We start from the raw sequence: 17,089 nt of genomic DNA, 5'->3' as shown, positions 1-17,089 counted from the left end.
AACTGGGTTTAGTCCACAGATCAAACAGGAAGAAGAGTCAGAGGTGCTACATCAGACAGTCAGACAGGGTGGTATAATGGAAAAGATATGTCCTGGACAGAATACCAGCATATGTCAGGGGTTATAAGGGAGATATGTCTGGGATATTGTGGGCTTCTCCAGCGAACTTACACAACTTGCAAAGAAAACAATGGGTTCCACATTGAACTCTCGGAGCCAATGTTAAGCTGAAGATCTCAACTTTTATGGCAGTCAATAATCTTACTTACTCTGTCATCATCACACCACTATTTTGATCCACTGACACCTTGGATATGTCCACTGGAATAATTTTACCAGGAGTGATTACTAGGGGTATTACAACTTGTTTTCTATTTTGACTATGCACTGTAAAAAACTAATAGCGGTTTCAACTAAATATTATTAAGCAATTGGTTTCACAGACTTTTTTTTGTTTATTCAACTTTTTGGTCAAAGTGTTACCTGAAGTTAGAATGTTTAGTTCTCCCAAACATAGCTCCAACATGAGAAAACTTGTGCAAAAATGATCTCAACTTAAAATGATGTGTTTGCTCAAATTGTCTCATATGTTCATTCAACTTTTTTTTGGGGGGGGCATCTTACCTATAACTAGTTGCACATTGAGTGCTTTTAACATACAATGTTTTCAACTTACATATTTGACACACATGATGAATGTTCATTTATACAGTAATTAATCTTCAACATCCTCCCCTAGGGATTTGAACTCCAAACCTGTAAGTTCACAACACTTAAATCTTCCTGCTGCTCCACCATGTCTGTGTTGAAATTGAGTTAATCTGTATTGCCACACCTTGCACTTCAAAGTAAACCTCAACTCTTAACAGTACACTCAAGAAAAACAATTTTATTTATCATAGTGATTAAGGAGTAACATTAAAATAGAGTAATATGCCCCACTAACATTAGATAATTAGGTATCATAAACAATAAAATGCTTAAATAAGTAATTCAAATCAATTATGAGAGAATATTCAGATTAACTGATAACTGATATAGACGTGGTGGCGTAGCAGGAATATCAGAATGCCATGCGTCAAGAGGTAGAGTTAAAATCACAGGTGAGGACATGTTGAATAATAATGACTGTATAAATGAATATAAACAATGGGTTGAAAACATTGTATGTGAAAAACACTGTGTGTGTAACCAGTTGCACACATGAAAACCAGGTGTGTGGGGGAACAAGACAAAACAAATGGAAAATTAAAAATGGATCGGCGATGGCTAGAAGACCGGTGACGTCGACTGCCGAACACCGCCCGAACAAGGAGAGGAACTGACATCAGCAGAAGTCGTGACAGTACCCCCCCCCCCCCCCCCCCCACCCCCCCTTGATGCATGGTTCCAGAAGCGCACCGTCACGACCCGGAGGGTGAGGCGCAGCATTGAAGGGTCCAACACGTCCTCCACCGGAACACGGCATCTCTCCTCCGTACCATACCTCTCCCAGTCCAGGAGGTACTGAAGGCCTCTTGCCCGACGCCTTGAATCCAGTATGGAATGAACGGAGCACGCCGGGGCCCCCTCGATGTCCAGAGGGGGTGGAGGAACCTCCCGCACCTCAGACTCATGGAGCGGGCCAGCAACCACCGGCCTGAGGAGAGACACATGGAACGAGGGGTTAATACGGTAATCGGGGGGAAGCTGTAACCTGTAACTTACCTCGTTCAGTCTCCTCAGGACTTTAAATGACCCCACAAACCGCGGACCCAGCTTTCGGCAGGGCAGGCGGATGGGCCAGACCCGAGGGCCAGACCCGGTCCCCCGGTGCAAACACCGGGGCCTCAGTACAGTGACGGTCTGCGCCGGCTTTCTGGCGCAGCACGGCGCGCTGAAGATGAACATGGGCGGTGTCCAATGTTTCCTCCACTCGCCGGAACCAGTTGTCCACCGCAGGAGCCTTGATCTGACTCTGATGCCAAGGAGACCGAACCGGCTGATACAGTACGCACTGGAAGGGGGAGCGGTTAGTGGAGGAGTGACGGAGCGAGTTCTGGGCCATCTCTGCCCAGGGCATGAACACTGCCCACTCCCCCGGCCGGTCCTAGCAATAAGACCTCGAAAACATACCCACATCCTGGTTTACTCTCTCCACCTGCCCATTACTCTCGGGGTGAAAACCTGAGGTAAAGCTGATTGAGACCCCCAGACGTTCCATGAACGCCCTCCAGACCCTCGAAGTGAACTGAGGAACCAGAACAGACACTATGTCCTCAGGCACCCCGTAGTCCCGGAAGACGTGAGTAAAAAAGGACTCCGCAGTCTGTAGGGCCGTAGGGAGACTGGGCAGAGGGAGGAGACGGCAAGACTTAGAGAAACGATCCACAACAGCCAGGATTGTGGTGTTTCCCTGTGATGGCGGGAGATCGGTCAGGAAATCGATCGACAGGTGTGACCATGGCCACTGTGGAACAGGTAAGGGGTGTAGCTTACCTCTGGGCAGGTGCCTAGGAGCCTTACACTGGGCGCACACAGAGCAGGAGGAAACATAAACCCTCACGTCCTTAGCCAAAGTGGGCCACCAGTACTTCCCGCTCAGACAGCGCACCATCCGACCGATGCCTGGATGACCAGAGGAGGGCCCAATAGATCAGCCGGTCTCGGACAGCAGATGGAACATACAGACACCCAGCAGGACACTGGAGGGGAGCGGGCTCTGCACGCAACGCCTGCTCAATGTCCGCGTCCAGCTCCCACACTACCGGCGCCACCAGGCAGAAGGCCCGGGAGTATGGGGGTGGGATCCATGAGCCGCTCCTCTGTGTCATACAGCCGGGACAGTGCGTCTGCCTTCACGTTCTGGGAACCTGGTCTGTAAGAAAGGGTGAAAACACAACGGGTGAAAAACATGGCACACCTTGCCTGGCGAGGGTTCAGTCTCCTCGCTGCCCGGATGTACTCCAGATTGCGGTGGTCAGTCCAGATGAGAAAAGGGTGTTTAGCCCTCTCAAGCCAATGTCTCCACGCCTTCAAAGCCTTGACGACAGCCAACAGCTCCCGGTCCCCCACGTCATAGTTTTGCTCCGCCGGAAGGCACAGGGGAGAAGCTTTGGTGGCGTACCCGAGCGCTGAGAGAGAGCACGGCTCCTATCCCAGCCTCGGACGTGTCCACGTCCACTATGAATGCCAAAGAGGGATCCGGATGGGCCAGCATGGGAGCCGAGGTAAACAGAGCCCTCAGGTGACCAAAGGCCCTGTCCACCTCAGGAGTCGGGAGTCGGGCTTCGGTAGAAGTCGTGACAGAGAGGTTGGCAGCCAATAAGATACTTAATTCCAAAAAATACATTTCAACAATGCCTATAATGTTTTTAATTCGACTTTTGCTTTCAAAAGCAGCTCAAACTTAGAACATGTAAGAATGAACTATAGCCATTGAATTCTACCATGCAAATATACTGTTTATTATAGGGAAATAATGCACGCTTTATAATGCCTTTTCAAGCCAATTATAAACAAGTATTCAACAATGCCATGGTATAAATAGGAAATATATATTTTTTTAAATGCACATCTGGACAGCACTTTATTTCTCCATTTCCTTTTATTTCACTTAGCCGACAGTTTCCATCATTCATATTATTATTGTCACGCCCTGACCTTAGTTATCTTTGTTTTCTTTATTATTTTGGTTAGATCAGAGTGTGACTAGGGTGGGTATGTTAGTTTTATATTGTCTAGGGGGTTTTGTATATCTAGGGGTTTGTATGTCTATTGTGGCCTGAATTGGTTCCCAATCAGAGGCAGCTGGTTATCTTTGTCTCTGATTGGGGACCATATTTAGGTAGCCATTTTGTCTAGGTTATTTGTGGGTTCTTATTCTATGTTTAGTTACCTGTCTGCACTACTTATATTTGCTTCATGGTTCATTTTGTTCAGTATTCTTTCTTTATTAAAGAAGAATGTACGCTTACCACGCTGCGCCTTGGTCTCCTCCATACAACGAACGTGACAATTATATGCGACAGATGACTCATGATATTAACTGTCTCTGGCTACACATTTCAAAAAACAGTTATTCTATGGAAGACAACCTGATTTTGTTTTGTTCAGCCAGGAGGTTCAGTCAATGTGGGTATTCTTCCGCATGATCTCAAAGTGCGCTGGATCACAGGAAGGGCTGAACAAAAAAACATAAAAGCTTTGCCCTTTCAATGAACAAATAAGCAGTGATACATCAAGCGTGAAAAAAATAAACTTTGAAGAAAATACCCAACATGGTTTTTGAAAAGGCACCTGTTTAGATCTTTGCTTTCTGAGCTGTAAAATTCTCTCTGCCCATATTTAGGTGCATGCAGGTCAGCTATGAGACCATTAGGTACTAATAAACAGTGCAATACTGATCATAATCTGATGCTAAAGGTTTGAAAAGAGATCGGAGCACTGGTCATTATCCCCAACACCGGGCTGCCATTTCCGAACAAAAAGGTACAGCACTCAAATGACAGTAAGAAATCTCAAAAGCTTTTTAAACATTCTGGCTAATGAACATGCTTCAGATTGCTTGCTTACTACATATAGCCCAGGAGGAGGACTTCTGTCATAGTGCCACTAAAGACCAACTGAGATCTGTCTGGCTGACTAAAGAGTTCCTTCCTGGCACCACTATTCTGCAGAGGTTCATTAAAATGTTTTGTTGAGTTTGATCATATCTGAATAGTTTTGCTTATTAAAAAGCATCCCTCTATAAGGGGATGAAAATACTCCTGTTGTAACGTTGAGATCCTCGGGGACTCTTTTCTCTTTTCATTAGTGAAGCAGCAGCCGTGGTTTCTTCCCACACGAGATCAGACTACACTGCTGCCTCACACACAGAGTAACGGGAGTTTTTGTTGTGTGATTGTGTGTGCCTGCGCACGCGTGTGTGTGTGTGTGTATCTGTGTGTGTGTGTTTGTGTGTATGTGTGTGTGTATCTGTGTGTGTGTGATTGTGTGTGCCTGCGCTCGCACGCGTGTGTGTGTGTGTGTGTGTGTGCGTGCTAAAGGGAGTCAACCCTTGAGTCTTATAAAATACATCAGGGTATACAGTATTTAGGTCATTGTGTCTCTATAGTTGAATATTTTCTAACAGCATCAATTACATCATGGAATCATTCTCGTTTCATCCTTTAATACACCTGTACAGTCTAATTGTCAGTTCTAATGTACAATACTGTCATCAAGGCAAAGGGTGGCTACTTTGAAGAATCTAAAATCTAAAATATATTATGATTTGTATAACACTTTTTTTTCTACAATGTCATAGTCATAATAAATAAATAAAAACCTTGAATGAGTAGGTGTGTCCAAACTCTCTTTCTGTCTAGCTTGTGGAGGATATAGTTGTGCTCTTGTGCTCTCTGACTTAATAATTGTCCCTGAGGGAAATAATAAAGCAATATCGATTTTAACTGATTCAGTGCTGACTCTAATGCTACGTTCAAAAACGTGCTGACGCCAACAATATCTGATTACCATTTGCATGAATTGACAGCTTGAACGCTGAAGCCCTGCCATCCTCATACACGAGGTCAATTCATTTAATTAGGAGCAGAGACAGTTCAGGTCTCCCTCTTTAGAATAGTAATTACAAGTTGTCGCTATCAGAGCCAGCGATCAGTGCTGTGGTGGGTGGTAATGAGTGGGAGAGGCATGTGAGAGTCAGTGGGAGACTGTTTTCAAGGCCACCTATTCCAGAAAGGAAACAGATTGTTTAATAACGGTCCAATCTTCCCCCAACTCCTCCTCCTCCACTCGTGAATTCCAAGTCTTACTACAGTAGTCAGCTCCAAATCATGAGGGAGGTATGGGAACAATTCTCTATCACACCTCTCTTCTTGTTTTTCTGAAGGCCTAATTATTATCAACGTATATCAAGTGAGTGATTTGTAATGACCAAGGCAAGGCAGTAATTGTTTTCTCTTTAGTTGAGTTTTGCCTCTTGCGTGATAAAACAGCGGCCCTAACCCATCAGACAGTTATTACATCATCATTACACAGCTACCGTGGTACAGTCCCACTGAGAGGCACATCGCACAGCGTGGTTAGGATTTCTATCAGCTTCATATGAAAGGCACCTTCAAAAAGCTATTTCTAAACACTGAGATACATACAGAAGGATGACCGTTGCTGTAGAGTCACGATGCATTTATGTGTGGACACGTTTGCCTATCTGCCTCACTGTCCAACCAGCATCTGAGCGTCTATCCTCTCTCCTCTTTCAGTGCTGTACAAACACACTCTGATAGAGATAAGACATACAGGTATACAGTTTAATTCGGAAGTTTACATACACTTAGGTTGGTATCATTAAAACTCATTTTTCAACCCCTCCACAAATTTCTTGTTAACAAACTATAGTTTTGGCAAGTTGGTTAGGACATCTACTTTGTGCATGACGCAAGTAATTTTTCCAACAATTGTTTACAGACAGATTATTTCACTTAAAATTCACTGTATAACATTTCCAGTGGGTCAGAAGTTCACATACACTAAGTTGACTGTGCCTTTAAACAGCTTAGAAAATTCCAGAAAATGATGTCATGCCTTTAGAAGCTTCTGATAGGCTAATTGACATCATTTGGGTCAATTGGAGGTTTACCTGTGAATGTATTTCAAGGCCTACCTTCAAACCCAGTGCCTCTTTGCTTGACATCATCAGAAAAAAAAGATAGACCTCCACAAGTCTGGTTCATCCTTGGGAGCTATTTACAAACACCTGAAGGTACCACGTTCGTCTGTACAAACAATAGTATGCAAGTATAAACACCATGGGACCACGCAGCCATCATACCACTCAGGAAGGAGACGCGTTCTGTCTCCTAGAGATGAACGTACTTTGGTGCGAAAAGTGCAAATCAATCCCAGAACAACAGCAAAGGACCTCGTGAAGATGCTGGAGGAAACATGTACAAAAGTATCTATATCCACAGTAAAACGAGTCCTATATCGCTCTGCAAGGAAGAAGCCACTGCTCCAAACCCGCCATAAAAAAGACAGACTACGGTTTGGGGAGGGGAGACTTGCAAGCCGAAGAACACCATCCCAACCGTGAAGCACGGGGGTGGTAGCATCATGTTGTGAGGTGCTTTGCTGCGGGAGGGACTGGTGCACTTCACAAAATAGATGGCATCATGAGGGAAGGAAAATTATGTGCATATATTGAAGCAACATCTCAAGACATCAGTCAGGAAATTAAAGGTTGGTTGCAAATGGCTCTTCCAAATGGACAATGACCCCAAGCATAATTCCAAAGTTGTGGCAAAATGGCTTAAGGACAACAAAGTCAAGGTATTGGAGTGGCCATCACAAAGCCCTGACCTCAATCCTATAGAACATTTGTGGGCAGAACTGAAAAAGCGTGTGCAAGCAAGGAGGCTGTCACACCCTGACCATAGTTTACTTTGTATGTTTCTATGTTTTGGTTGGTCAGGGTGTGAGCTGAGTGGGCATTCTATGTTACATGTCTAGTTTGTCTATTTCTATGTCTGGCCTGCTATGGTTCTCAATCAGAGGCAGGTGTTACAAACCGGCCTCAGTTACACCAGCTCTGTCAGGAGGAATGGGCCAAAATTCACCCAACTTATTGTGGGAAGCTTGTGGAAGGCTATCAGAAACATTTGACCCAAGTTAAACAATTTAAAGGCAAAGCTACCAAATGCTAATTGAGTGTATGTATACTTCTGACCCACTAGGAATGTGATGAAAGAAATGAAAGCTTAAATAAATAATTCTCTCTACTATTATTCTGACATTTCATAGTCTGACAGGCTAATCATCTGTTATCGGAGGAGGACACTTTGTGGACACAGGCTAATCATCTGTTATCGGAGGAGGACACTTTGTGGACACAGTCTGACAGGCTAATCATCTGTTATCGGAGGAGGACACTTTGTGGACACAGTCTGACAGGCTAATCATCTGTTATCGGAGGAGGACACTTTGTGGACACAGTCTAACAGGCTAATCATCTGTTATCGGAGGAGGACACTTGGTGGACACAGTCTGACAGGCTAATCATCTGTTATCGGAGGAGGACACTTTGTGGACACATTCTGACAGGCTAATCATCTGTTATCGGAGGAGGACACTTTGTGGACACAGTCTGACAGGCTAATCATCTGTTATCGGAGGTGGATACTTTGTGGACACAGTGTCCATATGTAGATCTCCACAATCCCATTTCTCGATGGACCTCCATGCTTCTAATCAGGGAGATTTGAATTGGAAAGCCACCATTTGAAGTGGTTGTGCGTGGTGTAGAAATAAGAATCTCAGTGAGCCAGAGCCTGACTAGCTTTGCTTGCCAGGCTTATAGTATAACAGGCTACAACATGGCTGTGGATGAGATGAACATGACTTTTGTGAACTTTTTTCCCTTTGTTTCTGAATTGATCTTTCACCTCCGATACATATTTAATGATTGATGGTTCAACTTGGGGTTTTCTGAATTGATCTCCCCCCCTCTGTCGTGCTGAAGGCCTCTGGCTGGATTACCTGGCCGATTGGTTTTTCTGTCATGTGCGTGTACAGCTCAGTGGAGGATAATCGATTGAGACAGTTTGCCTGCATGTAAACACAACGCCCCCGGCATCAGAGTTATTGATGTGCCGGAGACAGTCACACGGTGCCTCCTCTGTGGGAACATCTGTTGATATGGGGATTTAATTAAGGCCGTTTTTTGGACCGCTCCTCCCGTCATCATGGTTTTTCAAATGTAAAGGCTTAAATACCACACAACAACCGGGCGGGGTTTAGGGTCATGCTTAAATTAATTACTAAATGGAACAGATAACGGAGTATTTAGAGTGTGAAGAAGGCACGTGAGGCTGATATTAAGAGCCAATACCGGTATAGCGTTACAAGGACAATGACGGCCGATAATATCGGTAAACCAATATATCGGTTGGGTATAGTAATCACCTGTCAACTCTTCAGATAGATATGATATTGGGGATTAAGAGAGGAGTTTTGGGGAAAGGCCACAGGACTACATGTCAAGTGGCGCAGCGGTCTAAGGCACTTCTGGCTGTGATCGGGAGTCCCATAGGGCGGCTCGCAATTGTCCTAGCATCGTCCAGGTTTGGCCGGGGTATAAATAACAATTTGTTCTTAACTGACTTGCCTAGTTAAATAAATAAAAAACATATCTGAAGGTCAGTGACCATCAGCCATTATCAGGAGGCAATGTGCCACCTGCTGCTCCAGCTGTGTCATTACAGCACTGTAACACAAGCTGACTAAAAGGATTGGGTCATTGCATTCCAGAGGTTGGCATTACACTGGCATAATTTCATCTCTGGAAGGCCTGTTTTATGAATCAACAACCCTAGTCACTCTGGTGTAAGTGGATTCAGATTTGTATTTATTTATGTTTATATGAATCACACACACAATAGACAGTGCCACTAATCCATTTTCGAACAGCCTCTGGCAATCTCATTATGTCTGGCTACAGATGCAGAAGTGCCACGAGAAATCAGACATGTCAAGTGCCTATGGGACATACGGAATGCATTTCTGTCTATTAATATACATTTCATGTTTTTTTGTACTGCATAAATTGTCAACCTTCTGCAGTGCCTCGTTTCCTTCAGGAATGAAGATGGATGGGTGCATTTTCCCAAGTGCACATCTAATCAAACTGACAGTCCTGCAATTGTTCCACAATATCAATGAAGTGCTCTTTCTATGCAAAACCCAACAACGTATTGCAATGCTCGAGCCACTCGGCGTCTGTCTGTGTATGCCGTGGAGACTTCTGTCTCGAAAGTTGACGGCGGTTGTTTAAGTGCGTGTGGAAAACCCCCAAAATTAACAGACCAACAAACAATATCTGGAAATGCAGGGGAGTGCATTTTTTTGAATTTTGTGAAGGGATTTGATTCAATTCTGTATGTTGAGCTAAGATAGGGATAGGGGAGGGAAAGCAGGAGGGAGCAGCTCAAATGAGTCAGCTATCACTGAACGAAAACATTCACATCAAAATCCAGCATGAAAGTGGAATAAAAATATTCAGGATTTTTTAAATGATTATTTTGAATTAGACACCGTTTGTTTCAAACCTTTCTATACTGACAGGATGGTTCTGATTGAAGTTGTGCGGTCTAATTGTGATACTCAGACACCCCTTATCTGAATGCAATCCCTCACAGCTGTGTCAACTCATGGACAGGGACAGACACAGGGAAATGCCATCAGAATGTACAGAAAGACATCCTGATATTTAATCAAAGGTGGCAGGTGATATTTACCCACCAAAAGGCCTCTGCACCTCATTTACCCGTTGATAAAAAATAAAAAAAAGCTCAGCATTAGTATTTACACTGTGAGTAACATTCTTTAAGAACAATTTAGTAAGACAGACGAGAATGCAAGCCAGACAGTTACATTAAATACCTCACAAATAACTATGAAACACACAAACACAGAGACAGACCGACAGACAGACGAGAGAGAGAGAGAGACAGGCAGAAAGAGAGAGAGCAAAAGCTAGGAACAGGGACATGGGCCATCAATTAAGGTTTTCAAATAGGTGACAAATCGATAGCCTTGGGGAGGCACTATACAGTACAGACAAAGAGTGAGGCTGAAATATGCGAGTCCATTCTGAATCATTGCTGTAAGTTATTATTGATCGACAGTCTAACCAAACCATGTATGTTTGATGCACATGATCCTATTTGACTATAAGTGTAATGAACATCTTGCTTACTTTTCATTCTCTAGTCAGATCTGCTCTGTAGAACATAACACTTTATTACAGTGTGAATGGATAAGCATGTTTTATATGTCAAATCTGCACCCAGAGAAGAATGGTATTCATGCGTTTCATAACAGCTGTCAAGATAGCCTTTTTGCTGAGAGTAGATTTCTAGGCCTAATGTGCCTATCATGCAAAAAATGTCCATCTGAATTGTTGATCTACTTAGATAAAGATTTCTGAACAAGACAAGGCAATAACATTCATAAATTATAGCTGCATCAGTCATTTAAATAAATGATTTGACATGAGGAACATGTACAATCATAGCAAATTCTTACAACCATACTCAAAGCAAACCACTCTACTCAAACCTATGTCCTGCATGAATGATCAGGCTACTTCGAATATTTATTCCATTTCCCCGGGACAGAATACACAGGTGAAACACTTACAGAGGTGACAGAAGGCAGATCCACCAGCCGGTACTCATTGACCACGGTGTCATTCCAGGAGGAAAGCGTCTCCACGTTGCGCGTGCAGTTTGGGTCCTGGAACCGACATGAGATGCCCTTCCGAACCGAGCGCAGGGTGCCGTTCATAGCTCCTCCTGTGCCCTCCAGGACGGACCGGCCACTGGACATGGGTTGTAGGTGTGAAAATAGAAAATAGCCCGGAGTACTGACACAATCCGACAGCTGTCCGGTCCGTGTTCCAGCAATAGGCAAATACACTCAGGAAATTAGAACTTCTCGTTGGCTCCACAGTGGGAATCTGTTTTGGGAAGTTATCAATTCCGGATGTGAATGTTGACTAACAGTTTAAGTTGGTTATGGTCTTGATATTGGTAGTCGTTGAGACACAGTGGTATAAAACAGTTTGACAATCGCAGAAGAGGATGGAGCGGCATACGCGGTTGCGCGCGAGTCACGCAACCCTAATAGCACATTTTTGTACATGGATATATTTACGTAAGTGAGAAAGCCGCACATGCTCTCTCTTTTATCCATGTGCTCGCTCTGAGTTGCCACTCTCCACCCCTGTACTGTAATGATGGCACGCGTTCTCATAATGTAGGGCAATAGAGCACTCTGCACTAACATTAGTCATTATGTTGAAAGCTGCTTTTAAAGCTAGTGATCGGTGTGCCAGACCAGTTGGGAGAGTTAATAGGCTACACATTGGAGAGTGCATGTACAAAAGCTGAAGAACATATTCACATCTGTCGAACTCCTGAAAAATAAAAATGCAGCACACTGCTGTTCATGCTCCTAGGTGATTTTATTGATACATTTTGACCCTTTTGCCTTCACTGCCTGACGAATCAAATCAAAGTTTATTTGTCACGTGCGCTGAATACAACAACCTTACAGTGAAATGCTTACTTACAGGCTCTAACCAATAGTGCGAAAATAAGGTATGTGTGTGTGTGTGTAGGTAAGTAAAGAAATAAAACAGTAAAAAGGCATTTGAAAATAACAGTAGCAAGGCTATATACAGACACCGGTTAGTCAGGCTTATTGAGGTATTATGTACATGTAGATATGGTTAAAGTGACTATGCATATATGATGAACAGAGCGTAGCAGTAGCTAAAAAGAAGGGTTACCGGTTGGTCGGGTCAATTGTGGTAGAATGTACATGAATGTATAGTTAAAGTGACTATGCATATATGATAAACAGAGAGTAGCAGCAGCATAAAAGAGGGGTTGGGGGGAGGCACACAATGCAAATAGTCTGGGTAACCATTTGGTTACCTGTTCAGGAGTCTTATGGCTTGTGGGTAAAAACTGTTGAGAAGCCTTTTTGTCCTAGACTTGGCACTCCGCTACTGCTTGCCATGCCGAAGACCTAAGGGCCAACACGTATCAATAAAATCACCTGGGAGCATGAACAGCAGAGTACAGAGAGTATTCACACCTGCAGTCTCTTTTCGCTGCCTGGGGAGAAAACTGGTCCTTACCTGGCCTGATCCTCTGATAGCTGCAGACCAGGAAAGTGGCCAGAGGCACTCAAACACACATCCCGTGTCAACAACTGTACCTGTCACACTGCAACAGCTAGTTCTATCAGGTTTAAGTTAAGACCCAAGTACAGACTGTTGAAGTAACAGTGTTTATTGCAACAGGAGCAGGTAAACAACAGGTCGGGGCAGGCAGGGGGTGGATAATCCAGAGTAGTAGCAAAGGCACAAGATGGCAGGTTCAGAGTCAGGACAGGCAAGGGTCAAAACCAGGAGGGCAAGAAAGAGACTGGGGAAAAGCAGGAGCTGAGAGAAAACTCTGATTCACTTGAACAAACAGGACGAACTGGCACAGTGTCACGCCCTGACCATAGAGAGCCCTCTGGGTTCTCTATGGTGTGTTAGGTCAGGGTGTGACTAGGGGGGGATCTAGTCAATATATTTCTATGTTTGGGTTTGAGTGTGGTTCCCAATTAGAGGCAGCTGATTATCGTTGTCTCTAATTGGGGATCATACTTAAGGTGTCCCTGTTCCCACCTGCATTTGTGGGATATTGTTTGTGTTTGTGCTTATTGCACCAGGTAAGTCACGTTTCGTTGCTTGTTTATTCTTTTGTTGAGAAGTTTTCACTTAACTTCTTAAGGTATAGGGGGCAGCATTTTCACTTTTGGATAAATAGCGTGCCCAATTTCAACTTTCTGCTACTCATGCCAGGAATATAAGATATGCATATTATTAGTAGATTTGGATAGAAAACACTCTGAAGTTGTTTCTAAAACTGTTTGAATCATGTCTGTGAGTATAACAGAACTTATGTAGCAGGCAAAACCCCGAGGACTAACCGTTCAGATTTTTTTGGTCTGTTCACTGAGTTCCAATTGGCAAATTATATTTCTTAGGAACCTGTTTTCAGTTCCTACCACTTCCACTGGATGTCACCAGTCTTTGGAATTTGGTTGAGGTTATTAATTTGTGCAATGAAGTAGGCCATCTAGGAACTGGGTAACACTGTTGAGAGTTGCACAAGACGTGAAAAGTAGCAGGGTTTGTTATCTTCCTGTATTGAACACAGATAGACCCGTCTATAATTTGATCGATTATTAACATTTAAAAATGCCTAAAGTTGTATTACAAAAGTAGTTTGAAATATTTTGGCAAAGTTTATAGGCAACTTTAGAAATATTTTGTAGTGACGTTGCATTTTTTGGAAGCTGTTTATTTCTGGATCAAACGTGTCAAATAAATGGACATTTGGATATGTGTGGACGGAATTAATCAAACAAAAGGACCAATTGTGATATATATAGGACATATTGGAGGTCCAACAAAAGTAAAGTTAGTAAAAGCTAGTAAAATTTATCAGTATGCTGCAATGTCCATCCATCAGGTGAACAACAAGCCTCCAAGGACAGGCCATAAATTCACAGAGACAGACGAGCACCCGTTCACTGGTTCTAGCAGAGAAGAGGACGAACCGGAGGAGTCCGAGCCATCCACTTCCACCGATGATGACATCTCTCTGGGTGGACAAGAACAGGTTGTAGCACCAGTCTAGCCACACCCTCAAACAATGCCGGCGGAGACCTTACTATTTGGCACTCGGACAATAGGAGGATGGCGAACGGGGAGATGCAGCTTTCTGCTTTTGCTGCAAACTTTTTTCACACGAGTGCAAATCTGCACTTGTCAAGGATGGAACCAGGGACTGGAATCTTCAGCTCGCATGAGAAGTCGCATGACCGCCTAGATAGTTTCCAGAGGTGGAAGGAGCTGGAGATCCGCCTGGTGTCCAAGCAAACTATCGATGCCAAAGCCCAACGGGCTGTTGGAGGAGAGACTCTCCATTGGCAACAGGTGATGCAGAGACTCGTGGTCCTGATACACGTAATGGCCACCCAGCACATTGTGGGACTACCGACAGGCTGAATGAGCCAAAGAATGGGAACTTTCTCAAGTTTGTGGAAATGCGGGGTATCTTTGATTTGATTTCACGACCATGGACAGCTACCGAGAGAACATCGCTGACTGCAATGCAGCGCCAAAGCAGAGGAAAGAGGCCACTCTAGGCAGGCAACGAAATGAAGAAATGCTGTAACTGATGGACCATCAAATTCGATATGTAAATTAACAAAATTTGTTAAGACTGAGTCATTGACAGAAAGCCTATTTTACACTGCTCCAGCAAAACAAGGCCCGCCATGCATTTATGAAAGCAGTTGTTTCCAAAGCTCAAATGATCTCACTCTTTTTACAGTTCTACGGGAATATTAAATTATATGTTAAATAAACGTGTATTTTTATTCTAATTGTAACAATTGTGGGGTCGTGCCGTGTGTGATAACAGGTGGCATATTATTAGTAAGAAACTCTGTTTTCTACTATAGGCTGTTGGCTGCATAGTGATTGCGACATTGTAGCTCTCCGATGCAGGGGTTAAAGTAAAATTCCTTTTTGCCCGGTAAGGGACCTTATACATGCACCAGCATTTTTTTTATTGGCCTACTCATAGAATTACATATATAATTGGAGCCTATTTCATCTTGTTCAAAAAAGTGGTAGGACTACCTGTTTGACAAACACAATTATGCTATCCATAGATGTCGGTATAGCCAAATCCTCCAATACTGTCACATGCGCTTCTTTTTAAATACCTCTGTGTCTGGGAAGGGCTTGGTGTGTTTGGGTGTTTGGGCTCAAATCGAGTGAGGGTATGCCATGCCCTTTGTTAAAGAAAAGGGCAAAAAGGATGTCTATTGTTTGCTTTATATTTAGAAATAAATACATAAAGTATCCAGATTATATATCCAGGTCGTATAACAATGCTTAACTCTGTGATACCTTATGGTAGAAACAAGCTTTAAAATGCCCGCGAAAGACATGACTCCGTTGCATATGTGGATATATTGATACCTCCCTATGACATTCTGAAGCTGAGCTGCGGCCTATAATATTCAAGGAGACAAACCAATGCTATTCTGTCCCTATTGAGCTTTTCACTGTCTGAAAATAGATGTTTGTTTAAATCCAAGCAGCTTTTAGGGAAGCACTTCTGTTTTTGGGTTATGCAATGGACGAGTTGTTACATCTGCTCCTGCCTTGTCCTCTACTTCTCATCCTGCCACTCCCCCAGTACTCTCTCCCTCTTCCTCTCTGTGGGTGGAGACCGGTGTGCTGGAGGCAGAGCAGATCCCCACCAGCTGCAACCTATTCCATAATCAAAACCTCTACAAATACTCAGCCCTGCCACTTCCACACTGCCAGATCGTAACCTCTGCTCAGTCAGTCTGCATTTTTTAACAGTTTGTTCTGGCTTAGATCCTGGTTTCATGTTATGCCTGTTTTCCCTTGCCTGACACTGTTTTCCTCTCCGGTACAGTTCTGCTCGCTCTGACTTTGTCCCCTGTCTCCAGTTCCACGTTTCGTCTGTCCTGGACCCACTGCGTTCTTGGATTCCTCTCCAGAGCTGCTTACCCAGTCCCAACTCCCCTCGCTCCAGCCTCAACCTCAGCACCGGGCTTCCTGTAGCCCACCCAAGCTGGCCTGCACCCCATCCTCCACCTGTGTTTCAATAAATACCTTGGCTACCTCATCCCAGTCTCATCGTCTGCATCTGCTCTTCGGTTCACCTGTTCCACTCCGCATGACATGAGTAGCCAGCAGTTGAAGCTTACATTTTTCTGCATAGGTAGAGCATCTGTCTGGGTGGAAAGGTCACTTTTGAAAGTGCCATGCTTAGATAAGGATGTCTCAGATTGCAAATAATTAAAACAGTGGTTTGACATTGAAGACATATGGTAAGAATGCCTATCTCTATATATTCTTCCCTGACACTTCTATTTTCATTATCCTCCTTTTTCAGCCCAACTATTTATTTTGATTGCAAAATTTATTTCCCCAATCAAAGCACACAGAAATATAAAATGAATTTAATAGAGACATTGATAAAATCATTAATGTAATCATATTAGGCTATATTGACATTGAACTGATTGTATAGCCTACTAACCAGATGTGGTAAATTGTGTTTAATTTGTAGTGTAGGCCTATGAATTGGACTGCTATTATGTCCTGTTCCTCCGACTTTCAGGTGAGATTTTTTGTTGTTGCCCAAGGCCAAACCTATTGCCGACCCCTGCTGTACTTAGTTTAGGAGGGGGGGGGGCAGATACATTGTGGATAGGCTCTGCGGGTAGGTTAGTTTACATGAAGATAATTAAAATAGTTAAGAGTGAGAATACTTTTATTTGTCACGCATCAGTCGGTCGCCATGTCACCAGAATAAGACCCTTAACATTTATTGGGACCTCCCGAGTGTCACTACAGACCTGGGTTGGATCCCAGGCTGTGTCACAGCCGGCCGTGACTGGGAGATCCATGAGGCGGAGCACAATTGGCCCAGCGTCG

The 17,089-nt window shown here is 43.8% G+C and overlaps 1 protein-coding gene and 1 long non-coding RNA gene across 2 annotated transcripts in view; one reads left to right on the top strand and one right to left on the bottom strand.

Moving 5' to 3' along the window:
* opn4a (opsin 4a (melanopsin)) overlaps nt 1-11,642 on the bottom strand; it is a 64,459-nt gene extending 52,817 nt beyond the window's left edge. The window contains exon 1 of the mRNA XM_020494137.2: nt 11,179-11,642. Within this exon, the coding sequence (XP_020349726.2) occupies nt 11,179-11,367 (189 nt within the window). The 5' untranslated portion in view covers nt 11,368-11,642. The remainder of the gene's footprint in view (nt 1-11,178) is intronic.
* Nucleotides 11,643-13,230: 1,588 nt separating this feature from the next.
* Nucleotides 13,231-16,268, top strand: LOC116376138 (uncharacterized). Its single transcript, XR_004211525.1, has 3 exons — nt 13,231-13,266; nt 14,073-15,963; nt 16,062-16,268. It is a non-coding gene; the product is annotated as an uncharacterized LOC116376138 (long non-coding RNA).
* The last annotated feature ends 821 nt before the right edge of the window (nt 16,269-17,089 follow it).

Source organism: Oncorhynchus kisutch, linkage group LG11, assembly GCF_002021735.2.
Source record: "Oncorhynchus kisutch isolate 150728-3 linkage group LG11, Okis_V2, whole genome shotgun sequence".
Classification (NCBI taxonomy): Eukaryota; Metazoa; Chordata; class Actinopteri; order Salmoniformes; family Salmonidae; genus Oncorhynchus; species Oncorhynchus kisutch.
The sequence above is the reverse complement of the archived record's forward strand: the minus strand, read 5'-3'. Positions and strand labels throughout refer to the sequence as shown.